This window comes from Dasypus novemcinctus, chromosome 15 (assembly GCF_030445035.2).
Source record: "Dasypus novemcinctus isolate mDasNov1 chromosome 15, mDasNov1.1.hap2, whole genome shotgun sequence".
NCBI classification, from domain to species: Eukaryota; Metazoa; Chordata; class Mammalia; order Cingulata; family Dasypodidae; genus Dasypus; species Dasypus novemcinctus.
In genome coordinates this window covers 79913221-79940684 of record NC_080687.1, presented here as the reverse complement: position 1 = coordinate 79940684, position 27464 = coordinate 79913221, and the positions used below count along the sequence as shown (strand labels likewise).

Here is a 27464-nt window from a genome sequence, read left to right as displayed (position 1 = left end):
TTTAGTGAAGTCATTTAACTTTTGATTTACCTGTGCTTGTAGAATTATCTTCCTACAAAATACCTGGTCACATTGCTTGCCTTGCAGAACTAACATGTCTCCCTGACATCTACACGGGAAAACATGTCATTCAAGGCTCTTTATCGATCTAGACTAAATTACCATCTGAGCCCATTTCCCACTATTCTTCTCCCATCCTGCTGCAACCATATTAGACCACTCAGTGCCCTAATAATAACACGGCATGCTATAACCCCTAGGCTGTGAATTGTTGACTCTTGCATTTTGAATGCCTTTTCTTCTTGGGAAACATGTACTTATTCTTCAATATCTAGTTCAAATTCCTGTTCTGCACTGAATACTTAACTGTGCTCCCTCTCTTAATTCTGTGGCCTTCACTTTCATAATAGCGCCAGTTCAGCACTTAATCATAATTAATGGCTTACACGTGAAAGATATAAGTTCCACATATGCCAGGAAAGTATTAAACACATACATTAAATAAGATGGTCAAGTAAAGTGTTTGGCACAGGATTTCACCCAGAGTAAGCACTCAGTAAATGTGCAAAGTCTTCAATACATGTTTTAGGAATTTGCCTTTCCCATGCTAGGGATCTTAACCAAATAAAGTAGGCTAAAAGCCAAGGAGAGAAAAATAAAAAGGTGGAGATGGGAGGCAGGGAAAACTCACAGGCACTAAACCAATAGGAAGCTTAGGTCAGAGAAATCGTGTAAGAAAATTCACAATGCACCAAGAGCACCTATTCAGTAAATACATAGCTAGAGCTGAACTTATTTCTCACCTTCCCTACAGAACTGGCAATAGTAATAGTCAAATTCCTTAATCAGAGTGTGCATATGTTACAAGGTCAAGAACAAAAAGAAAACATTTTTTGCGATATGTAACTGAGAAGAATTGGTTGTAAGCAGATCAATAAAGCACTATTACTGTGGGCCACTTTCCAGGAAAGAGCTCTGTTACATAAAACATTGAATGTATTTGCTGATATCCTCTAAAATTATATTCAGAGAAACAAATATTTCAAAATCATCAATGACATCTGAGATATGTTTATGCCTAACATAACCATTTTCCCTTTCCTTATATAAAGTAGTCTTATTTTCTTTCTCTCACTTTAACGTATTTACAGAAAATGAAGAGAAAGATTTAAATACCTAAAGACAAATTTGTTGCGGCAATCCTAAACAATATTCAATATATATACCATCATATGGAGGTACTTAAATGGAATGAATACACGGCTTAAAATATTTTGATGTTCCATTTCATTGGTTTGAGAGAGTATAGGTTCAGGACATAATTTTGTTATTAAAAAAAAATTCTTCAGTTGGATTTACAGATGAGAGAAAATTAATATTTGGATTTAGTTCAGAGGTTGAATAAATTAGCTCAGTTCACTCCAGGTTTAAGTTCATGGTTCAGTTCATGTTCTTGATAATGAGCACAACAAAATAAAAATATTGAATAATGTAATCAGGACTGACATTTACAAATAAGTGTTCAGGCAAATACGTGTTTTGTTTTGTTTTTAAAAACAAAAACAGACTCACTTTACAGAGAGAGCTAAGGTTAAATCCGAAGGTTTGGGCATTCCGGGAACCAGCATTCATGTAGTTTCCCATTAGCAATACAAGTTCCAGCAACTTGCTAAAGCTTCTACTCTTCTTTATCTCTTCACAAGCAGTACTGACAGCCATGATGTCAGGTTTGATGTTGTTCACCTGCTCTTCAAACTGAAGCTTAAAGAGAATAGCACTGAGCCGTGGCCGGAGTCTCTTCACATTGCTCATCTGATTGAAAAGAAAATAGCAGATTTCCTTTAAAATGCATGGTATACTTTAGTACTGTATGACTGAAAGTAATCTGGGATGATTTATTGGTATGACAGTACCAAAGAAGCAATATGTCCCCTAAAACTGATACCAGTAAGGGAGAAAAAGCTCTGCTTCTTTTTTTAAGGAATCCAGAGCTATCTTTATAGAAAAAAAAAATTTAACAATTTAAGTGCTCAATGAAAAGTATTAAATGAGGAACAGTTTAATTAAGTACATATAATTTTAAAAAGTAAAATTTTAAAAGATAACAGGACACATGCACAATGAAATACAAAACATTCATATCATTAATTTAGATAATTTTTGTTCAATACTGGTATAAGCTGGGTCATGTTTAAAACACATTCAAAAAGATCTACAGAGAGTTGTTTTGTTTATTTTTTCAAAGAGCAATTGCTGTCCACAGAAGCCGTACTGACTAACAGAATATGTTAGATAGAGGGAGAGTAAATAGGTACCAATTTGTACTAAATTGACTTTCTTCAGAAACACAGGAAAGTAGAATGACTACTGACATGCTAAATTAGCAGAGTCAGAGTTAGGAAACATAGAAAGAGCAGAAGACAGTAGTGCAAAGCCACATATCCCATGCCATGCTAACCCTGTTTGGGACTATCACTTTCTCTTTTGAGAATATGGGGGTTTAGATGTATCAAAAAAGTAAAAGAGAGTGAGAGAGTCAGCAAATTCTTGCCTTTAAGCTCACTTCCTCATTCTCTATCCATTCTAGTGAGAGGAATATGTGCTTATCCAAAAACTGGAGACAGAATTTAAGCTAGCTATAAATTCCTTGCCCAAATTCTTTAGGGATTTGAGCCTTATAATATAATGTATTAACTATAATTAACAGAAAACTGTAATATTTTTACAGCTATAGCAATGCTAAGGGTCAATAATGGGAGGGGTAAAAAGGGGTATGGGATTTTTCCTTTTGGAGTAATGAAAACATTTTAAAACGGACCTAGCCGATGATAGCACAACTATGTGATGAAACTGAGAGCCACTGAGTGTAGACTTTGGATGGATTGTATAATGCAGGGGATCGTATAACACAGTGTACCCCGTGGTGAAAGACTGATGGACTGTGGTTAACAGCACAAATATGAGAACATTCGCTCATGAACTATAAATATAACAGACAGACAATAATAATACATAATAATAGGAAGGTTTGTGGGAGAAAATATACCAATATAAGCTATGGACTATAGATGGCAGTAATATTATGATAATGTTCTTTCATCAATTATAACAAATGTGTCACAACAATATAAGATGGTGGTAGTGGGGCAATCTATGGGAATCCTGTATGGTATACATGATTGTTCTGTAAAGTAGCAACTTCTTAGATTTAAAAAAAAAAGTAGATTGAGGCAAGGCTGGGGGAAAAATAGTGAAAGAAGACAATAGAGTTAAAGCTGGGACTAGTTCTATTAGTAAAAGACCCTAAAGAGAAAATTAGAAACCAATGCTACATAAAGCTCACAGGATGCCAAATATAATGAAAAATAATTGTCCAGGAGGCAGAAAGCTATTTGCTCATAATAAAATAATGACTGCTTTTAAATGTACCATTTGAAAGCTTGAATCTTATAATTCAACATGAAAATACGGACATTGCTTTAATGACAATATAATCTAGCCTAGTCATCAACTAACAAAAACTATTTGATGAATTAGCTTCCAGTAGACACCTCTAAGAAAATATCTTTAAGTGGGGATGATTCTTACAGTGACTGAAATGTTACATTAAACAAATAATATAAATATTTAATTTATATCTAGTATTCTTGCTAGCTATTTGCCATGCTAAGAGTTTATATGTATACGCCCAAGATTCTGAGAGATAAGCTAACATAGTTATATAGAAGTCCTCTCTATAAAGTACTTAAAGTATATGGAATGTCTTCAAATTCTTCAGTCTAGAAAAAATGTATTTCCTCCTACAAGAGAGTAAAAAGATAGTATGCTTTTAAAAAGGCATTAAGGGAAGTGACCATGGCTCAACTGATAGAGCATCCACTTACCACATGGGAGGGTCCAGGGTTCAACACCCAGGGCCTCCTGACCTGTGTGGTGAGCTGGTCCACGTGCAGAGGTGCCACGCGCAATGAGTGCGCCCCTCCAAGACAGCCATCCCGCGTGAAAAAAGTGCAGCCTGCCCAGGAATGGTGCCGCACACACGGAGAACTGATAGCAAGATAATGCAACAAAAAAGAGATGCAGTTTCACAGCGAGTGAACACAAAGAGCAGACAACCGGGGAAGGGGGAAGGAGACGGGGAGGCGAAGGGGAGAGAAATAAATAAAAAATAAATCTTTAAAAAAAAATCTTAAAAATTTAAAAAGGTATTAAGATTAAAGAAGCATTACTAATAAGGGTTCTACAGGAAAAAGCAAGGCCCTATAAGAATATCAATTTTTAGATTCCATAAATCAATTTTTTTGGACTTTTTATCTCTGGCACACAAAGTAGAGAGTGAAGCAATGATTACTTTGATAAAGTAATTTGATTTGTCCTAAAATATAGTTTGCCCCCAGATGAATTCAGTTCCCTGAATTTCTAACCTTCCTCAAATATTGCAAATGGTAGATATCCATATTAAATTGGATTAATTCTTCAAAATGCTCTATTATACTTAGAATAAGGAGATATACAAAGGACCACTCACACGCAGTATATCTACTGCAGGTATATAATTGCCCACAGCATTCTTATTTTCAGGCTTTGCCTGATTTATGATTATGAAATCAGGTATTGGAAATTTACAATAAACATGAGAAGGAATTCTCCTATACACATGCAAAACACTGGTACCCCAAAACACATTAATTCCAGCATATATTAATGTACTACTTCAAGCACAAATAGAAAAAAGACTGTTTAAATGCCTACATTATACCACCCAAAAATGTTAAAGCTTTCCTGCTAACAAGCTAACCATATGTAGCCTACATAAAGTAATTAATTTTCCTAGAAAAGAATAACCTAGATCTGTATGAATAATGAGGTTATCTGGCACTAGGGACAGGTACCTTGAAAAGACAGAGTAAGTCTATGATATAATGCAGAACACAGTGCTACGAGTTCAAGAAAAACCTTGACAAAGCAAACTCAGGAAAGGAAACCTAAAAACACATCTTTGAGCGACGATTTTTTTATTAGATGTCCATTTCACACTGTACTTTCTTCCAAATTTAGATAAATTAGTATTTTTTTCTCTGACACGAAGTAAATTTATTTTAGTACACAAAATTACTAAGTTGGAAAGGAACGTGACCTATCACCTGGTGCAAATTCCTGTTATTCGTCCACTATTTAGCCATACTCTGATCCCCAAGTTCAAATGGTTGCCCTATTTTCATTTAAGAGAAACACTCCATTAAAGCGAATGTTCCAAGTCCTAAATTTTGAGATCAATGATAATAATGGCAGGTCTTTTTTCTCTTTAGTTAAATCAAAGTTTATTTCTTTAGATGGGGTCAAAGAAGAAGTAAAGAAGTAAGAAATTACAAAATTAAAAAAGAAGGAAAACCCAGAAGGATGCTTCCTCATCCTCGCCACTTCACATATTCTTTCCACATTGGGGATTTCTTTTCCGTTCACTTGTTAAGGAACCTAGAATGCTGCCTTAACTGTCAAAGACTAATGAGCTCAGTTCAGAATTGGAGAGCTATCGTTCTACAACAACATTCTGAATGGCAACAGAAAGTCATTTTTAAAAAAGAGAAAAGAAGAGTTATAGGAAAAAACTATAAGGAAGGTAATTACTAGAATGTGTGGAGGAATTAGAAATTCATTTTCACAGAAGTAGCCTTTGAATATATTGCTAAAAAGTCTTCACCATATAAACTCACACAAAAATCTATGGCAATAATGAGCTATAATCGGAAGGTTAATCTCAAGGCATAAAACAGAAAGTAAAAATACATTTATTTGAAAACCATTTGGGAAGGCAGGTAGCTGTACTCCTTCGGTCTCTCCCTCCCTGTCACCTATCTGTGTCACATGTCAGAATGAAGAAACTTTGAAAGCAGTAACTGGTGAAAATCAAAAAGAAAAGAATACCCAGACCCTAAGGTTAATTTTGCTTTCAAAATTGTGATTGTTGGCTACATATGTGTTGTTGGAGCAGGGACAATGTAAAATGAAAAGACCTTTAGAAAATCAATGGACCAATAAGCATTGACTGGGTGCCTACTCAGGGCTGCAAGAGGCACAGAAGTCATGGCTGCTGCCTTGGCAGCACATATATCATTTAATTCTTTCCATCTGTCTAAAAGGGTAAAAAGTAGAAAAAATCTCCTGGGAGATGTAATCTCTCATAATCTTATTATGGTTATGTTTCCCACATAACCTTTTAATCTTAACCATTATTTTATGTGTAAAAAAAAAAGAATCAACTTGACATTTTACACCAATTAGTCTTTAACACTATGTCTAGTTCTCTTTATATAACAGTTTCTTTTATAAATAAGAGAGTTCAGTAGCCAACTTTGTCAGTTTTTTTTTAATCCCCTTTCCTGTTGTGCAGACTCATATAGGCTCACATCAAAAGAAATTTTAGTACATACTTCATATCTTTATTATTCTTACATGAACTCATTATAAATCTATTCAGCCATTCACTTAACTTTCTATCATTACAGTAACCTGATTGAAAAGCTAGCTTCAGTCTTAATTGACATTAATTTTAAAATACTTTAAACCTTTAACTCATATATAATATAATATATAATACATAATTATAAGGAATAAGGGATAATGAAACAGAGTTTGAGGAAAGCTAAATGACTCCTCCAAGGTCACATGGCTAGTAGGGCTTGGGCCTAGAGCTAACTTGGTACCAATCAAGTGTTCTTACCACCCAAAGGTTACAATGTGGAAATTTATTACCACAATTTAAAAATCATCTGAAGTACAAAACTTCTACTAAACTTTGAAATGAGTAAGAGTTTCCCCACAGGGGTTCTAAGCAACACACTATGGAAAATGACCTTACTCTGAGCTCTGACTGCTACTATTTTGATAATTCTTTCCTTTCTACCTTAGTACACCTAACTATTGGTCATTCTGCTGGATTTTTAATATTGTAACAGAACCGCTTTGGTTGTCTTCTCCAAACTTAACTCTCCACTCATACTTCTCTATTGACTAATTCTTTTCATTTCTTTATGGGAGAGCTATGACAAAGCAGAAGAATGTGTAAATGTCTTTATGAAAGATAAGGCTAAAGAAAATGAGAAAAGGGTTAAGAGATGAAAGTGGCACCTGAGAAAGAAGTGACCTAAAAACAGAATACAGACACTCAAAGAATTTTAAACAAAATGTCTTCAATTAATCTCTATGAAACATACCTACCCTTATAGTTAACCAGACAATATTTTCATGAGTGCTGGAATTCTCAGAAAATAAGAAACAAACACTTAATTTCCAGAATGAAAATCCACATTCAAGAGTCATCAAAAACAAAAAGGCTATTTGTTTTTTTATATTCTGAAGTAGAGCTCATAATATATTTAAAAGACTTTTTTAAAAAATGTGTGCTCTTATCCTAAGACCTGCTGAGCTAAAATTAAGAAAACTAGACAATGGCAAAGTACATATGGTACATTTTTAACATATTTCATAGGAGCAAAGTATAGTCAAGAGACATACAAAAATATTAAAAGTATAAGTGCATATCCCTCCAGCTAGTCAATAAATAGAGAATTCGTTATAGACATCAGACATGGCTTTACCTTTGTTCACAAATCCTTATCAATTCCAGACCGCTAAGCATTTCACAGGAGGTCAAAATAAATTCTGTAGATATTTAAGAGCTGCAAGTGTCAAAGAAAGCTATGAGTGATAAAGCTATAGATTTTCTAGTTAATTTGGCAGTCTTAGTAAACACTCCTAACACGAAAGTTTTATATCTGCTGAATTTAAAAGTTGGCATAAAATCCAGAAAAATCCTATTCTTAAATTCATTCATGCCAGGTTCCATACAATGCCAATACCACAACAGGAAACCAATATTTTGATTTCTGTCACTATTGCTTAGTTTTGTCTGTTTGTGAAATTTATACTAATAAAACTATCAGAGCAGATGCAACTCATGTGGTTGAGCCTACTTCCTGTGTATGAGGTCCTGGGTTCAATCCTCAGTACCTCCTATAAACAAGCAAACAACAACAAAAACCCAACACTTATTGGAGGGCAGATGCTCAGTGGTTGAGACCTGCTTCTCATGTACAAGGCCCTCTCTGGCTTCCTTCATTCAACCAAATGATTTTGAGATTAATTTACATGAATTCTGATTCAGGCCTTGTTATTAATGAGCACTATCTCATTGCAAGGTGTGGCAGTTTGAGATTATTTTATGAATCCCAAAAAAAGATTATGTTTGTAAAGCAATTCTTTTGGGTGTGATACCCTTTGATTGTATTAAATTCAGTTGTGGCTTGATTAGATTACCTTTTAAGAATGCTTAGGGCTTTTGAGTTAATTATGTCAGTGGGCATGACTCAGGTTGAGTCCCTGCCCCTTTATTGGGACACTCACACAGTCAGACACACAGGAAGAAAGAGCTCTATCATTTTTGAACCTGCGATGTGAGAGAAAGGAGAAGGCTCAAACAGCTGAAGCCCCAGGGGAGAGATGAGTCATTCTGACTGATAGCTTACAGCTGAGATTGGGAAGAAGCAGCACAACGGAGACTGACAAACAAGGCCTAGAAAGGAACAAGCCCTGTGCCAGGAGAGAGAGGACTACAGGATCAATTAAGCACGGAGCCTCAAGAGGAAGAGGAAGCCCAGAGGGAAAGGCAGAGACCAGCCAGGGATTGGAGACCATCTTCTTCACCACATTGCAACTGACATTGGGGAGAAAGCAACTTTGAGTTGGACTTTTTACAGCCTTGTAACTGTAAGCTTTTACCCCGAATATATACTCTTTATAAAAGCCAACAGATTTCTGGTATTTGCATCGGCTCCCCTTTGGCAGACTAATACACAAGGATATGCCCAAACTTTTTTTTTTTCCCCCATTTTCCTGTTGATGAACTTTTGGGTTCTTTACAGCTATGGACTATGTGTAGGTTAAACAATGACCACCAAATATATACATATATATATAACTCATAATCCCTGATAACTTTGAATGTCACCTTATTTGGAAACAGGGTCTTTATAGGTGTATTTAAATTAAGGATCTCCAGGATTTAGGGTGGCCCAGTTGGTATCCTTATAAGAGACAGTAGAAGACAAGAAGACAAGATTTGAAGATCATGGGAGAGACTGCAATGATGCATCTACAAATCAAGGAATGCTAAAGATTGCCAGCAGCCTTCAGAAGCTAGGAGAAAGACATGGAACTAATTCTCAGAGCCTCCACAAGCAACCAGCACAGCCAACTCTTGATTTCAGACTTCTGGCTTCCAAAACTGTGAAAGAATAAATTTCTGTTGTTTTAAGTCAGAAAATTTGTGGTAATTTGTTAAGATATCCCTAGGAAAATGATACAGGCTATTATGTATTATGTGTTAGTGTAAGTATATACTTAACTTTTTAAGAAATCATCAAACTATTTTTCAAAGTGGTTATATTATTTTATACTCCCTTCACCAATGTATTTATTCTGGGAGCTTTATATATTTATTTTTAGGTCTACAATCCATCCTCATTAATTATTCCGTATGGTATAAAGTAGCAGCTGAGGTTCATTTTAGGACATAGGACTCCAGTGAAAATTCAATTGATGGCATCTTTGTGGGTCTATTTCTAGATTTTCTAGAAAGAAAAATTTGTATGTCTTTAAGCCACAACCTTACTGTCATAATATCAGAGAATAAGACTACTTTATTCTTTTTCAAAATTGACTCTGTCAACTCTAGATCCTTAGCGTTCCATATGACCATATAGGTTTCAGTAACTACCTGTTAATTTCTCTAATAATAAAACTTGCTGGGATTTTTATTGGAAATGTGTATGATCTGTAGATCATTTGTGGAAGAAGTAACATTTTAAGAATGTGATGCATTCTAATCCTTGAGTATGATTATTTATTCACAACTGTAATTTCTCTCGGCAATATCATGTGGTCTTTTGTACAGTCTTTACATATATTACATAATTTAAGCTCCTTATGTTATAAACAACACAATTTTATTTCATTTTTCAATATTTTACCTGTACAAAAAATCCAATTGATTTTGGAATACTGATTTTGTATCCTGCAATTTTGCTAAACTTCACTAGTTGATTCCAGCAAAATCTATTGCAGATACCACCTAGAAAATTATGTCTCCTATAGGCCTTTAATTTATTTTTCGTGTCTTATAATACAGGTTAAAACATGCATTATAATACTGAAAAGTATGTTGAAAATAGACATCCTTCCCTGGTTCCCAATAATATATAAAAATATATATATATATATATATATATATCACCAGTAAATGGGGAGAGCCAGAGATTTTTCATAAAAATTCCTTATTAGGATGAGGAAGTTTTCTTCTATTTCTAGTTTTCTGAAAGTTTTCATAACAACCATGGTTGAATTTGGTCAAATGTTTTTTATTTTTTAAATCTACATAGATGATCATATGTTCTTTTTTCCTTCTTTTTTCTTTTTGTAATATGGTTAATTACATGTATTAGTCAGCCAAAGGGGTGCTGATGCAAAGTACCAGAATTCTGTTGGCTTTTGTAAAAGGTATGTATTTGGGGTAACAGCGTACAGTCACAAGGCCCTAAAGAGTGCAATTCAAGTACCATAAGAGGTGCTTTCTTACCCGAAGTCATTGGCCACGTGTTGTAGCAAGAAGGCAGGCAATGTCTGCGATGGTCCAGCCTTCCTTCTTTCTCTTAAGGCTTCATGGTCCCGGCTTCTTCCAACCTCAGCGTAGGCTGGCAGGAGGCTCATCTCTTTTCCCAGGGCTCATTTCTTTCCAGGCTCAGCTGCTCTGCTCTCTTCAAAGGTCAGCTGTAGACTATAAGTCTCATCTCTCTTCCTGGGGCCTGTGCCATGTCTAATGAGCAGTCTTTATTCCTCTGTGTTCTTCTGTGTGTATACTTCCATGTGAAAGTCTGATTAATCAGCCCACTAAGGGTGCGGACACTAAATGTTGAGTCACACTCTAATGATGTGGTTGAATCAAAGCCCTAATCTTAACATAATTTAATCAGATGGCTCAGTTGAATCTAACTCAATCAAAGGGTTATTACACCCAAAGGAGCAAACCAGTTTACAAACATAATCTCTTTTTTTGGAATTCATAAATAATATCAAACTGTCAAATTACATAAATTAATTTTGGAATGTTAGACCAAACCTTACATCCTAGGATCAGCTGTGCGGGGAGTTATAGGCACACTCAGCAGCCATCACCCAGCCCTCGCCTACCCTCCTTTTATCCCTCTCTTGCTTAGGTGTATGTAGATATTTCAATATCTTTCCATTTTACAGTACAGGGGATATTAGTTCTTAACCATGAAAATCAAGTTACCCAGAAATGGAACACTTGGCCATATCTTGCACCCAAAAACAGAAACAAGCAACCCCAACTGCTTGCCAGGATGGAACTCTCCAAAAATGTTTGATACATGCTTTTTTTGCTTAGTGGCAGAGCATCATTCCCTTAGGATGTAGAAATCCCAACACTCAGGCAGCACAGGGTCCTTCATTTCTGATGCAAAGCAGAGTATGTGGAAACACTATCCACCAATGCCATCTGAATAATTGGCCTCTCCAGGGGACTGGCCATGATGGGACGTTTTTCCTGTTCTTATGGACCCTTTGTGTTGTGTAAGTAAAAAAAAAGTCATTTGCTGAGAATCTTTGTTGTACCTGAGTCTGGGTTACCATGATACACCATCTAGCCACTTGCTCCACAAAATCCACTTGGCCATAATACCCTCTTCTTTTTAGTTTTGCAATACTTGATATGAAAATTTGGTGAGTGACAGATATAGGTCATTATATACCTTCTCATAATTTACAAAAATATGTGGGAGAGAGTTTAAACTATAATGTAAACTATAATCCACACTTAGTGGCAGTGCTCCAATATGTGTTCATCAATTGTAACTAATGTACCACACTAATGAAGGATGTTGTAATGTGGGGAGAGTGTGGGAGGGGTAGGGAGTGGGGCATATAGGATCCCTTACATATTTTTTTAAAGATTTTTTTTTTAATTTATTTCTCTCCCCTTCCCTCCCCTCCCTAGTTGTTTCTTGTGTCCATTCACTGTGTGTTCTTCTGTGACCACTTCTATCTTATCAGTGGTACTGGGAATCTGCATTTCTTTTTGTTGCATCATCTTGTGTCAGCTTTCTGTATGTGCGGCACCATTCTTGGGCAGGATACACTTTCTTTCGCACTGGGCAGCTATCCTTACGGGGCGCGCTCCTTCCATGTGGAGCTCCCCTACGCGGGGGACACTCCTGCATGGCGGGGTGGGCATTCCTTGCACGCATCAGCACTGCACATGGACCAGCTCCACATGGGTCAAGGAGGCCCGGGGTTTGAACTGCGGACCTCCCATGTGGTAGGCAGATGCCCTATTCATTGGGCCAAGTCTGCTTCCCTCCTTATATTTTTTATGTAAAATTTATGTAATCTAAGTATCTTTTAAAAAAAATTGTTTTTAATTTAAAAATTGGGAGGTGATAATTGTATCTAAGTTCATGAAGCTTATGGGTCTCTAACTTTCCATAGTGGATTCCCCTTATTGGGTCATGATAATGATAATTTGTGAATTTTTCTTCCTTTTCAGTATTTTCATTTAGTGAAAAATTTCTTTGCAATTTTTCTTGGAGTAATTTAAAACTATGCTTTATAATTTAGAAGATGTTCTAAATATCTTGTTACTATTTTCTAACTTAATTATGTTGTAGACGAAAAAACATTCTACATGATTCCAATCCTTTGAAAATAACTGAGTCTTATTTCTACTCCCCATCTAGTCTACTTTGGTGAATAGTCCTTGAGCATTTGAAAAGAATGTATATTCTGCAGTTTGTTGGGGACAGTGTTCTATAAATAACAATTAGGACAAGCTGTTTGATGATGCTATTTTCTAAATGTTTATTAATTTTGTCTGACTACTTGTTCTGGAATATACTGATAAATGATTGCTAAAGTCTTCTAATGATTAAGAACTTATCTATTCCACATTTAATTCTTCCAGTTTTTGATTAATGAATTTTGGCACCGTGTTATTAGATGCATACATATTTAAGATGTTTGCTTGTTACTGGTGAAAGTCTCCTTTTTTTTTTCCTTTTATTTAAATATACTACTGTTAGTTTAAAATCCTAATTTTACATTTGCTATTAAACAGTGTTTTTTAAAAAATATTTATTTGCTTATTTATCTTTCCCCTTTCCCTTCCCCTCTCCCTCCTCCCACCCTGCTGTTTTTTTGCTGTCTATGTCCATTCACTGTGTGATCTTCTGTATCTATTTCTCTTTTTTTGTCGTCTCATTTTTTCTACTTGAGGAATCACCAGATTTGATCCTGGGTCCCTGTGATTTGGAGAGAGGTTCCCTGCCAGATGTGCCACCTCGGTTCCTGGTTTTTACTGCACTTCACCTTGATTCTCCTCTTTGTCTCTCTTTTGTTATATCATCATCTCGCTGCCTCATGTGCACTGGCTTGCAGCACAGGCACTGACTCATCATGTGGGCACCTGCGTGGGCACTCGGCTAGCCATGCAGACACTCAGCCACACGGGCACCCATGTGGACACTTGACTAGCCATGCGGACATTCAGCTCACCATACGGGCACTTACAAGGGGATTCAACTCGTCACACAGGCACTCACATGATCACTCAACTCACTGCGCAGGCACTCGGTTCACCGTGTGGGCACTCACATAGGCACTCGGCTCACCACGCAGGCACTGTCATGCCATGCAGGCAAGTTTTCTCTTCTTCTTTTCCACCAGGAGGCCCCAGGGATCAAATCCGGGTCCTCTCATACGGTAGGCAGAAGCCCTATCACTTGAACCACATGCATTTCTCGAAATCCTCCTTTAGTCATTCTGTAATGTCACTTTTTATTTCTTGTAATATGCCTTGAAATAAGTAGTTTGAAATGTACATAGTCATGCTACCTTTTTTTACAATATATATATTTTTGAAGTATATCATTCATAAATGAACATGCATAAAAATATCTGTATAGTAAAGAAGGTGAACTTAAAAAATAAACATACATAACATCATACAAGGGTCTTATACATCACCCCTCCACCAACACTTTGCATTATTGTGAAACATGTTACTATGCAAGAGAATCATCAAAATATTACTACTAAGTATAGTTCCTATCTTATATTTGGTGTATATTTCCCCCAACACATGCTATTTTTAAAAAAATATATATATTTTTACAGAGGTTGTGAACTTGCAAAACAATCATACACATGGATAAATTCCCATACAACACCCCTTCCACCAATACACCGCACCATAGTGGAACATCTGTTACAGATTTGGAGATACTATCATCAGACTATTACCACCAACCATGGTACACAATGTATATTGGACATACTTTTTACATACATCTCTATTATCAGCACAGTATACCTTAGGCATTGATGCAAGAATATTACTGTATTGCTGTTAACCACAGTCTATAAGTCACACCAATTGTAGTTTTCCCATGCTTCTCCACATGCCCACCACCAGGAAATAGTGATGTACATCTGCTCTAGCTCACATTCTTGCATTCGTAACCTCAACCACCATGCTCATCCAACTCTGGGTTCACTGTGTTATTCAGACCCTAGATTATTCTTTAGCTTTCTTTCAATTGACATGTACATCCCCAGACTACACTTTTCAGTCACAGTCCCATTTATAAACCAAATTGCTACTCATTATAATGTGTTACCATCAACTCTATTTATTTCCACACTTTTACAGTCAAGGTAATTAAACCTTCTACACACATTAACCATCACTAGTTCTTTTCAACCCTCCTCTTATCTCCTAATAACCTATATTCCAGATTTTAATTACATGTGTTTATTCTTTGTATTTAGTTCATTTTAATGAGAGCAGGCAATATTTGTCCTTTTGTGTCTGGCTAACTATGCTTAGTATAATGCCTTCAAGATTCATCAGTGTTATATATGTGTCCCAATTTCATTTCTTCTCACTGCAGCAAAGTATTCTATACTATTTATATACCACATTTTGTTTATCCATTCATTGGTGGATGGACACTTGAGTTGTTTCCATCTTTTGCCAATTGTGAATAAAGCCACTATGAACATTGGTGTGCAGATGTCTGCTCATGTCATAGTTTATAGTTCTTCTGGATATATTCCTAGTAGGGGAATTGCTGGATCATATTGCAATTCTATCTTTAGCTTCCCGAAGAACTGCCAAACTGTCTTCCACAGAGGCTGTATCATTTTACAATCACACTAATAGTGAAGGAGTGTTCCTATTTCTCCACATCCTCTCCAGTACTTAGTGTTGTCTGTTTTTTTAAAAATGGCCATTCTATGTGGTGTTAGATGATATCTCATTGTTTTGATTTGCATTTCCCTAATAGCTAGTGATATGGAACATTTTTTCATGTTCTTTTTGGCCATTTGTATTTCCTCTTTGGAGAAATGTCTATTTAAACCTTTTGCCCATTTTTATGAATTGGATTGCTTGCTCTTTTATTGTTGAGGTGTTATGATCTCTTTATATAGAATGGAAACCAAATCTCTATCAGATATGTAGTTTCCAAATATTTTCTCCCATTGAGTGGGCTGCCTTTTCACATTCTTGATGAAGTCCTTTGAATAAAAGAAGTGTTTAAAATTTGAGGAGGTCCCATTTATCCATTTTTCTTTCATTGCTGGTGCTTTCAGTGCATCAGGTCTTGAAGATGTTTCCCTACATTTTATTCTAGGAGCTTTATGGTACTTGCTTTTATATTTAGGTCTTTGATCCCTTTTGAGTCAATTTTTGTATAAGGTGTGACATAGGGGTCTTACTTCTTTCTCTTGGCTAAGATATCCAGTTCTCCCAGCACCATTTGTTAAATAGACTGTTCTGTCCCAGCTGGGCGTGTTTGACAGACTTGTCAAAAATCACTTGGCCACAGATGTGAGGGTCTGTTTCTGAACCATCACTTCTGTTCTATTGGTCTGTGTGTCTATCTTTATGCCAATTCCATGCTATTTTTAGCACTGTAGCTAGGTAATATGATTTCAAATCTGGAAATGAGAGTCCTCCAAACTTCACTTTTCTTTTTTAAGATGTTTCTGGTTATCGGGGCCTCCTACCCTTCCAGATAAATTTGATAATTTGTTTTCTACCTGTTTAAAAAATGCTGGTGGAATTGTTATTGGGATTGTATTGAATCTGTGTATCAATTTGGGTAGAACTGACATCTCAATGATATTTACTCTTGCAATTTATGAGCATGGAAAGTTCTTACAATTATTTAGGCCTTTTTTCATTTCTTTTAGCAATGCATTATAGTTTTCTGAATAAAAGTGTTTTACATCCTTGGTTAAGTTTATTCCCAAATATTTGATTCTTTTAGTTCAATTATAAATGGAATTTTTACCCTGACTTCCTCCTCAGATTGTGTGTTAGTAGTATATAGAAACATCACTAATATTTGCCTATTGATATTGTATCCTGACACTCTTATAAAACCACATGATCATGATGACTAATTCTTTTAATGAGTTGTTGTATTTGATTATCAAGTATTTTATTGAGGATTTTTGCATTTGTATTCATTAAAGATATGGGTCTGTAATTTTCTTTTTCATAATATCTTTTTCTGGCTTTAGTATTAGGGTGATATTGGCTTCATAGAATGAGTTTTATAGCATTCCTTCTTGTTCAATTTTTTGGAAGAGCTTGAGTAAGATTGGTATTAAATCTTCTTTGAATACTCGGCAGAACTCACTAGTGAAACTATCTGGTCCTGGGCTTTTCATTTTGGAAAGGTGTTTCATGACCCGTTTCAATCACTTTACTTGAAATTGGTTTGTTGAGGTCTCTTATTTCTTCTAGGGTCAGTTTCGTTTGTTTGTATGTTCCTAGGAATTTTTCTATTTTGTCTAGATTGTCTAGTGTTTTGATATAAAGTTGTTCATAGTATCCTCTTATGATCTCTCTTATTTGTGTGTGGAGTCAGTATTAATGTTCCCATTTTCATTTTTTATTTCATTTATTTGCATCTTCTCTCTTTTTTTCTTGGTCAGTCTAGCTAAGGGTTTATCGATTTTGTTAATATTCTTGAAAAATCAACTTTTGGTTTAGTTAACTCTCTAAATTAGGTTTTTTGTTCTCAATTTCATTTCTTTCTGATCTGATCTTTGCTATTTCATTCCTTCTACTTTTTTGGGGATTAGTTTGCTGGTCTTTTTCTAGTTTCTCCAGCTGTGTAGTTAGGTGATTGCTTTTAACTCTTTCTTCTTTTTTAATGTAAGCACTGAGGGATATAAATTTTCCTCTCAAAACTGCCTTTGCTGCATCCCATAGGCTTTGATATGTGGAATTCTCATTGCCATTCATCTGGAGATATTTATTGATTTCTCTTGAAATATCTTCTTTGACCCACTGATTATTTAAGACTGTGTTGTTTAATCTCCATAGATATGTTAATTTTCCTTTTTTTCTGTCACTTGCTGATTTCTACTTTATTCCATTATGATCAGAAAAAGTGCTTTGTATAATTTTGATTTTGTTGAATTTATTGGGATCTGTTTGTGACCCAACATATATCCTGGAGAAAGATCAATGAGCACTTGAAAAGAATGTGTATCCTGTGCTTTTGGGGTACAATGTTCTCTATATGTCTATTAGGTTTAGTTCATTTATATTATTTAAGCTTTCAGTTTCTTTACTGATCCTCTGCCCAGATGTTCTATCCAGTGCTGAGAGTAGTGTATTGAAGCCCACAACTATTATTTAAAGATATCTATTTCTCCCTGCCAATATTTGCCTCATGTAGCTTGGGGCAACTTACATGCATATAAATTTATGATTGTTATTTCTTCCTGGAAAATCATTCCTTTTATTAATATGTAATGTCCTTCCTTGTGTCTAATAACAGACTTCCTTTTAAAATCTGTGTCATCTGATATAAGTATATCTACCCCAGCTTTTTTTTGGTTACAGCATGCATGAAATACCTTTTTCCAAACTTTCACTTTCGGTCTATTGGTATCCTTGGTTCTAAGGTGAGTCTCTTGCAGACAGCATATAGATGCCTCATATTTTCTTATCCATTCCCCCAGTCTGTGTCTTTTGACTGGGGAGTTTGATCCATTAACATTCAATGTTATTAGTGTAAAGGCAGTTCTTAGTTCATTCATTTTGATCTTTGTATTTTACCTGTCATTTTATTTTTGACACTTTAAATTACTGTTACTGATACCGTTGTCATTTCTAGACTCTCACTCTTAAGCCTCCCTCTCCTATCTTTTCTTTTCAGGCTGTAACACTCCCTTTAGTATTTCCTGAAAAGTTGTTCTTTTTGTTACAAATTCTCTCAGATTCTATTTATATGTGAATATTCTAGTCTCACCCTCATTTTTGAAAGATAATCTTGCCAGATATAAAATTCTTGACTGGCAGTTTTTCTCTCACAGTATCTTAAATATACCACTGCCTTCTTGCCTCTATGGTTTCTGAGGAGAAATCAGCACTTAATCTTATTGGGTATCCCTTGTATGTTATGCATTGCTTTTCTCTTGCTGCTCTCAGAATTCTTGTCTTTGCCATTTGCCATTCTGATTAGTATGTGTCTCAGAGTTGGTCTATTTGTATTTATTCAGATGGGAGTACATTGGGCTTCCTAGAAACAGGTATCTATGTCCTTCAATAAGATTAAAATAAAGGTGGAAATTTTCCACCATTATTTCTTCAAATATTCCTTCTGCCCCTTATCCCTACTCTTCTTCTGGGACACCCATGACATGTATGTTTGCCCATCTCTTCCTGTCATTTAGTCCCCTGAGACCCTGTTCATTTTTTTCCCATTCTTTTCTTCATCTCTTCTTTTGTATGTTTGCTTTCGGAGGCCGTTCTTTGAGCTCACCAATACTTTCTTCTGCTTCCTCAAGTCCACTGTTGTATGCCTCCAGTGTATTTTTAATTTCATTTATTGCACCTTTCATTTCCATAAGGTCTGCTATTTTTCTGTGTATGCTTTCAAATTCTTCATGCTCCCCCAGGGTCTTCTTAATATCCTTATTCTCTTTAGTCATAACAATGAATTTTTTATGGAGATTTGTTTGAACATCTAGGATTAGTTGTCTCAACTTCTTTATGTCATCTGCAGGTTTGTTTTGATCCTTTAACTGTGCCATATCTTTCTGTTTCTTGGTATGGTTTGTCATTTTTGGTTAGTGTTTTTGCATCTGGCTTGCTAGATGCAAGCCCTTTTGGTTAGGGCTTTCTTGTCTTTTCTCCTTTGCTCATTGTGTAGTAGGAGTCAAAGCTGTAAGCTATGGAGGTTGAAGCTGCCCACATTGCCCTAGGAATTGATGAAGCTTCTCCCACCTTTCTCTTCTGTCAGAGGTAGGGATAGAGCTGCAGCCACATATAATAATCCAAGCTGGACAGGACAAGATTATGTATAGTTGACTAGAGAGACTGATGAAGGTTCACACCCCTTCTTCCCCTACCTTGGGTGGGGATGGAGGTATAGTTGTGGGCAGCAATCTATGCTATGTGGGTCCAAAATGACCAGAGTTGCCCAGGTAAACTGATGTAGGACTAGACATCCTCCCTGCTGGGGATGAGAATGGACCCTCTGGAATGTCCAACAACCTAATCTGTGTGGGCCAGATATGCCTGCAGTTGCCCTGAGAGTCTGTGGAAGTACTGTCCATTCTGTCCTTTAGAGGGTGGGAATGGAACCACCAATGCCCAACTGTTCAATCCCTGCAGGCTGAATGTACCCACCGTTGCCTGGAGAGGCTGAGGAAGCACCAGCCCCTATTGGGTCATGGGGTGGTTCTATGGGTGCTCAACATTTCAGTCCCTTTAGGCCGAGAATACCTGCCATTGCCTGTAGAGGCTGAGGAAATACCAGCCCCCTCCGATCCTATTAGGGCATGGGATTGGATTCATAGGCACCCAACAGTTCAGTCCTGTAGGCCAAAAGTACCCGTCATTGTCCAAAGAGGCTGAGGGAACCCCTTCCTATCCTATGGGGGGAGGGGTCAGAGGTGGAGATGGACTCAAAGACACTCAACAAACCAGTTCTTGTGGGCTGAAAACTTCTGTAGTTGTCCTAGCAGTTCCTAGGATTATACTTAGGCAGCCAAGTCCACTAATCAGTAGCTAAGGTCAGTGGACAACTGTCTCTTCCTCCACCACTTATGGGAAATGGATCTTCTAACTCCAGTCACAGAATAGCTCCTGAGGTAGCTTGCATGGCTACAGTAGGATGGGCACCACCCTCTGCAGCGTGGCTTGCAGTTTCCCAGAGAGGTCGTGCAGGTCACAGGTGGTGCAATCTGATCTGGGTGGAAAGAAGCTGGTCCCTACGAGCACTGATTTTCAATCAGTCCCACTTCCCCTCATGCCGGGAGCGAAGTCAAAATGGCGGTGACTGGCCTCGTTCTGTCCTGAACAGGCTCAAAGTTTAGCTGTTCCTAGTATTATGCTTTAGCCTGCTATATTTACTAATCAGTAGCTGAAGTCAGTGCCACACCATGCCTTCCTCCCCAATTTTTTTGGAAATGGAGCTTTCAACTCCAGCCATAGAATAACTCCTGAAGTAGCTTGCACCACAAGCACCGACTTCCACAGTGTGGAGTGCTCCACGCAGGAATCTTCTCTGCAGATGGGCAGTCTCCTCCTCCCATACTTTCAAGGAAATTGCAGGATGGTCTTCTAGTCTCCTGAGACCCCCAAACAGGTGCTAAGACAGCTGTGGGTGATTACTAACTGTCCTGTTCCACAAGATGACTCCAGGAGCTCCTTACTCTGCTGCCATCTTGGCTTCCCCCCTCACCCATGCTGCCTTTTTTATGCTTATTGTTTATTATGTTTTCCTTATGTTTTACTTCTTTTATCGTTTCCCTGCATTCTTTTTTGATAATCAAGGAATTTTTAGTATTCCGATTTATTTTCTCAACTAGCGTCTTAAATATTCTATTTTTCCTGGTTGTTCCAGTGCTAACAATATACATCTTAATGTATCTGTCTCTTTAGAACTACTATTAAGCCAGTATTGTACCTCTTCATATTTTGAATTTCCTAACTTACCCTGCACATTCATATTTTGTACTTCATCCTTCACACCTCACTTGTATAATAATGTTACATAGGTATAATTCCATTTACCCTCCTCCTACATTTGTGCAATTACTACCATATGTTTTTCTCTTATTTTCATTATGGATCCCAACTTGCAATGTTATATTTATTTGAAACAATAAGATTTCTTTTAAGAAAATTATAAGAAGATAGTTTCTATTTAACATTGCAGATACTCTTCCTTCCTTTTTATGGGTCTGAGTTTCAATCTGAAATCATTTTTCTTTGGCCTGAAGAACATTCATAATTTCTGGCTATACATTCTCTCAGTCTCTGTATCAGTGAAAACATCTATTTGGCCCTATTTTTGAGAACTATCTATGAAATAGAGAATTTTTAGTTTTTGTTTTTCTTTCTTTTGGCACTTTAATGCTGCCTTTCAGTGGACTTCTGCTTTTCATCATTTCTGCAAAATTAGCAAAACCTCTTTTTCTTGTTTTTCTATTATGTAATGTGTCATTTTTTTCTCTTGAACTCAAGAGATATCTTTTCTGGTTTTCACCAGTTTGACTAGCATGTGAGTTGTAGTTCCTATATTTATCGCACTAGGGTCTGCTAAATCTCTTGGGCATATACATCAAATATTTTATTGGCTCCAACATCAGTCTTTTCTCCTTTTGGATCTCCAACTATGGACTGGTTTGTTTTCTTTTCTAACAAACACTTCGGTTTCTCCCCTACCTCTCCCCCGTTAACCTCTAATCTGCTTTCTATCTTTGGGAATTTTCTGTATCCAGCAAGTAAGTGAGCTCATACATTTTTTTTTTCCCCTATGTATCCTGATGGTTATACTGAGCATAATGTTTTCAAAATTATCCCATTTTGGAGCATGTCTCATAACTTTATTTTTTCTGACAGCTGAAAAATAGTCCATTGTGTGTAAATACCACATTTTATTTAACCACTCATCTGTTGACGGACATTTGAGTTGCTTCCAGCTTTTGGCTATCATGAATAATGCCGCTATAAACATTGGTGTGCAAGTATCTTTTGGCAATCCCACTTGCACTCTCTTTGGGATTGCCAGAACTTTTTGAGGACTGTCATATTACTTTCCACAGCAGCTGTATCATTTTTACATTCTGACCAACAATGCACTAGAGTTCCAATTTCTCTGCATCCTCTCCAACAACAGTTATGTTCCCTTTTTTAAAATAATAGCCATCCTTGTAGGGGGGAAGTGGGACCCATTGTGGTTTTATCTTGCATTTCCTTGATAGCTAATGATATAGCACATTTTTTCATGTGCTTATTGGCCATTTGTATGTCTTCTTTGGAGAAATGTCTGTTCAAGCTCTTTGCCATTTAATTGAATTATGCTGCACTGTAAAAGTTCTTTATATTTTCCGGATATTAAACCCTTATCCAATATATGATTTAAAATGATTTTTTCTCCTTCTATAGTTTGTCATTACAATTTCTTGATCATTTATTTTGATGCACAAAAGTTTTAAATTTTTATTAAATTATATGTGCCTATGGTTTCTTTAGTTGCTTGTGCTCTTGGTGTCATAGCTAAGAATCAATTGTCGAATTCCAGGTCATGCAAATTTGCCCCTATGTTATCTTATCTGAATTTTATAGTTTTAGTTCTTATAGTTAGGACTTTTATCCACTCTGAATTGATTTTTGTATATGATGTGAGGTAGGGGTCTAACTTCATTCCTCTGCCTGTGGATATCCAGTTATCCCAAAACTGGCTCTTCTTTCCCAATTGACTTGGCACCTTTGTCAGAAATCAACTGGCCATAGATGTGTAGTCAATTTCTAGACTTTTAATTCTGTTCTACTGATCTATTTGTCTACAAGTGGGATTGTAGCTTAAAGGGGTAGTTCAGGTATCTAAATGTCAATTGAAAGAAAGCTAGAGAATAATCTAGGGACTGAATAGCACAGTGAACCCAGAGGTGGATGAGGATTCTGGTTAACAGTACAAATGCAAGAATGTGCCACTATGAGCTAGAACAAATGTACATCACTCATACAAGGTGGTAAGAATATAATGATGCTTGGGAAAAATACAGTCAGTGTAACTATAGTTAACAGCAATATTGTAATAGTCTTGCATTAATGTCAAAGAAGATACTATATCAATGCTAAGGATCAATAATAGGGTGGTGTGGGATTTTTTCTTTTGGACTAATGAAAACGGACAAAAATTTACTAAGGCAATGGCTACACAACTGTAATGAAAAGTGAGAGCCACTGAGTGTACACTTTGAATAGAATGTACAAGGCATGGGACTGTTTAACACAATGAACCATGTAGTGGAAGATGGACTGGGGTTAACAGTACAAATAGAGAGTGTTCTCTCATAAACTATAACAAATGTACAATACTACTACATGGAGTTAATAGGGGGTGTATCAAAAAAAATAGGAAATATAAGCTATAGATCATAGAAAGTGGTAATAGTCTGAGATGTTTTTTCACAATCTGTAACAAATGTTCCACAACAATGCATAGTGTTGATGGAGGGGTGTTGTATGGGAATTCTGCACGTAGGCATGATTGCTTTGTAAGCGTACTTCTCTAATAAATATATATATTAAAATAAAAAAGTAAAGGAACTGTTAAAATAAAATAAAAATTAACCCATGGTGGGAAAAAAAGAGAAAATCAACTGGCCATAGATGTGTGGGTCTATTTCTAGACTTTTAATTCTATTTCACTGATCTATTTGTCTATATTTGTGCCAGTACCACAATGCTTTGAAAACCATTACTTTGCAATACAATTAGAAATCGGAGAGCATGAGTCCTCTACCCCTGCTTTCTTTATCCAAATTGTTTTGGCTATTGTTTACCTATTTATGTATGCAAAATATGCTGCTGTAATTTTAAGAGGGATTGCATTGAATTTGTATATTGATTGCTTTGGGTAGTATTGACACATTAACAGATGTTATCTCTTCCAATCCATAAATCAGATGTCTTGCAATTTATTTAGGGTTTCTTTAAATTTTTTTGACAGTGTTTTGTAGGTTTCAGTATTAAGCCTTTTGTATTCTTAGTTACATTCATTCTTAGATATGTTACAATTATGGGTATTTTAGACTGACTAATATTTACTCAACAGTGCCTAAGCTCTGTTCATGTTTTATGCAATCATTTTGTCTCAATTTTTAAGACTAAATAATCCCTATATATCTTTGCCATCTCCAATCTCCTGTTAAAACTATAAAATAAATTTTTCAATTCATTTACTTAAGTTTTCAGTTCTAGAATTTTCATATGGTGAATTTCCTATAGTTTCAATTTCCCTGTTAAGAATCTTTTCCTGTTCACTCATTAAGACCATGCTTTCCTTAATTCTTTGATGATAATTTCCTTTGGCCCCTTGAACAAATTTATAACATCCACCTTCAATTCCTTATAAGTGAAATCCAAAATCTGAGCCATCTCAAGTCTGGTTTACATTGACTATTTATTTTTGTTTTATTTTGTTTTGTTTCTCTTGAAACTACCTCACATTGCATTATCCTTTATTTTATAATTGAATCCTGAACATTGTGTAAATAAACCATGCAGCAAATATAAATTCTCTAATATCCCTTTGAAGAATGCTCACTCTTATTTTAGGAAGCAAATCAATCAGTGGGTGATTCACAGTTGTGCAGTTTGAACTTTGATTTTGTTCGTGTAGATGTGTGAAAAGTAAAAGGTATGTCCATAGCCCCCTAACTCAAACCCTTGACTCTCCTGAGGCACTTGTCAATACTCAATTACAGGCTTTGTTAGGGAAGATCTACAGTAGGGTCTACTTTAGGGCATGGCCTTTATTGCTAAGTTGCAAGTTCCAGTTGTCTGAGTGAACACCAGAGGTTTGTTAAGGAGAAGTTAAGAAGTTCTCTCTCTTCTGGGAGGACAAGAACTCCAATGACTTCTGATAATGCTGGACCAGTCATATCTCTATTTCACTCTCACCCTATAGCAGCTGTTATCAAAATAAGATGTAGAATTTTAGTTCATAAGTCCAGTCTTCCTTTTTCAATTATAATTTCAAAAGTAGTATTAGAAGAAAAAAATGTAAACCTACACAGTAAGACTTGCAGAATGCAGAAAAATGCTTCCCCAGCACCAGATGATGCTCGGATCTAAAACCCAACCTTAAAAAAAATGTTGTTTTCAAAGTGATGGATCATAAGAGACCTTTTTGCTTATAACTACAAAAAGCTTTAGGCTTTATTTCAAATGAATGATGCATGGCTAGTAATTAGTATGTGACTATAATGATGCTTTGTTTTGCTTTGCTAAATGAAACAAATTAAGCAGATTGTGCCATAAAAATTCAATACTACATAGATGGTCTGACTAGAAAGCATCATGTTTCCATACTGAAACAAAAACAAAAACAAAATCTACAATTCCTATCATGGACTTAAGTGTCCCCCTTTTTAGAAAATCTAAATATGTGATTAATCCCAAAGAAGAAAAAGTAGAATTAACAAAATTCCCTACAAGTAGTTTTGAATTAGCATCAATCTCAGTTCCTATTCAAACATTTTAATCAAACTGTACCTAAAATTAACTCAAATATTAAAAATAAATTGTACTGGTAAAGAAACACACAGGAACCACTGCTAAAGGCAATTTCAATAGATACCTACAGCAAACAGAATCACAAGAGTGACTGTCACAATAAGAAATGGTTCACCATGGTTCACATCTGAGCTGTAATAGTTACTAGTTCAGTGACCAAGTTGCCCCAAAATGAAACAGTAATGACTATTTCTGATTTATGTGAGACTTGGGATTAATTATTCATTTACGTATCAAATACTTATAAATGCTTATCATGTGCTAAACACTGTTTTAGACATTGGTGATTCACAGTGAACATAAGAAGACAAAGATCTAGCCCACATGGAGTATACTATAAGTAAGCAGACAGAGACAGAGAAACAATAAAACAAACCGAAAGATCATTTAGATCATTTTAGATAGGGATAAGTGTTATGAAGAAATTCTTAAAAATAGAGAAATATTGATAGAGAATGATGGGGGGTGGCATCATTATAATGAGTATTTCTCTGAGGAAGTGGTATTTTGGCTAAAGTGAAGAAAACACAAAGGCATACCTGATGTGGGAACAAGAAAATGAATATATAGTAACAAAGAATGGATAAGATAAATAGAAAACAAATAGCCAGATGGGCGAATCAAATCCTACCATCAGAATAATCACATTAAATAGAAATGGTCTAAACATTACAATTAAAATGCAGAGTCATCAGATTAGATAAGTTTAAAAAAAGGCAAGACAACTATATGCTGCCCACAACACAACAAAGTTAAAAGCAAAAGGATAAAAAAGATATACCATACTAATACTAATTAAAGTAAAGTCATAGTGGCTACACTAATATAACATGAAGTAAATTTCAGAAACCATTAGAATATTTTAAGCTTGGAGATGATGTAATTTCACTAGTTTTATAATCATAGGACACTGGCTGCTATGAGGAAAACGATAATGCAGATAAAACATGTAGCACAGGACCTAAAACATAGTAGCTTATCAACAAATGGCAAATACATATGAATTTGATACCATTCCTGAGATTATATCTTTTTCAACAATATTGTTCTAAAATTAATATCCACATTTTATTCTACTTTGAATTTGGCTTTCCATTGCCATGTTACTAATATTAATGAAACAAGAACATTATAAGCATGGCAGTTCCTGTCTGACTTTCAGGATTTCATTTAACAAAAGAGAGATTATGAGACATCATTAAAATACCATAAACATGATATTTACATTCAAGAGTCACTTCAGCTAAATCTTCTTAACTTCCAAGTTGTTAATTAATTACATGCTCAGGAGTGGTCAGTGGTCCAGGTAAGGGTTAGTGAGTGAGTCATAGAACAAAAGAGAAAGTTGAAACTGGAAGAAGGATCCAAACAAAAAAATTAACACCCAAGAATCAGATTTTTGGATATAACTCCAACCAGCTATCCTCTATCCCCAGAAGCTGACATCACCAGTACGTGCTAAAGTTTGGGTGGCATTTTGGAGAGGCAGGGTGAGGCAAGTGAGTTACTGGAGACAGAGATAGTGACAGAAGAAAAGTCCTCTATGTTGCAGAATAGCTTATTCAAACATAAAGAACAAGCATCTTTTCCTACAACATTTTCTAACTTACCTTACATTATAAAATGACAACTCTGCCCCACTCTTAAAAATCAGTTCTTTGATTTTAATTTTTCACATGCCATTTTACATATTCTTGCTCTTTCTTTGATGCCAGAATATTACTAGCAAAGTTGTTTCTGTATTTAATTCAAACATAAGAATGATGTCTTGTTG

General features: G+C 35.9%; 1 protein-coding gene across 1 annotated transcript in view; it reads right to left on the bottom strand.

Annotated features, from left to right (window-relative positions):
• Positions 1–27464, bottom strand: part of DIAPH3 (diaphanous related formin 3) — a 564743-nt gene that overhangs the window by 235760 nt on the left and 301519 nt on the right. Inside the window, exon 21 of the mRNA XM_058276598.1 lies at positions 1573–1812. Coding sequence (XP_058132581.1) covers positions 1573–1812 — 240 coding nt within the window. The remainder of the gene's footprint in view (positions 1–1572; positions 1813–27464) is intronic.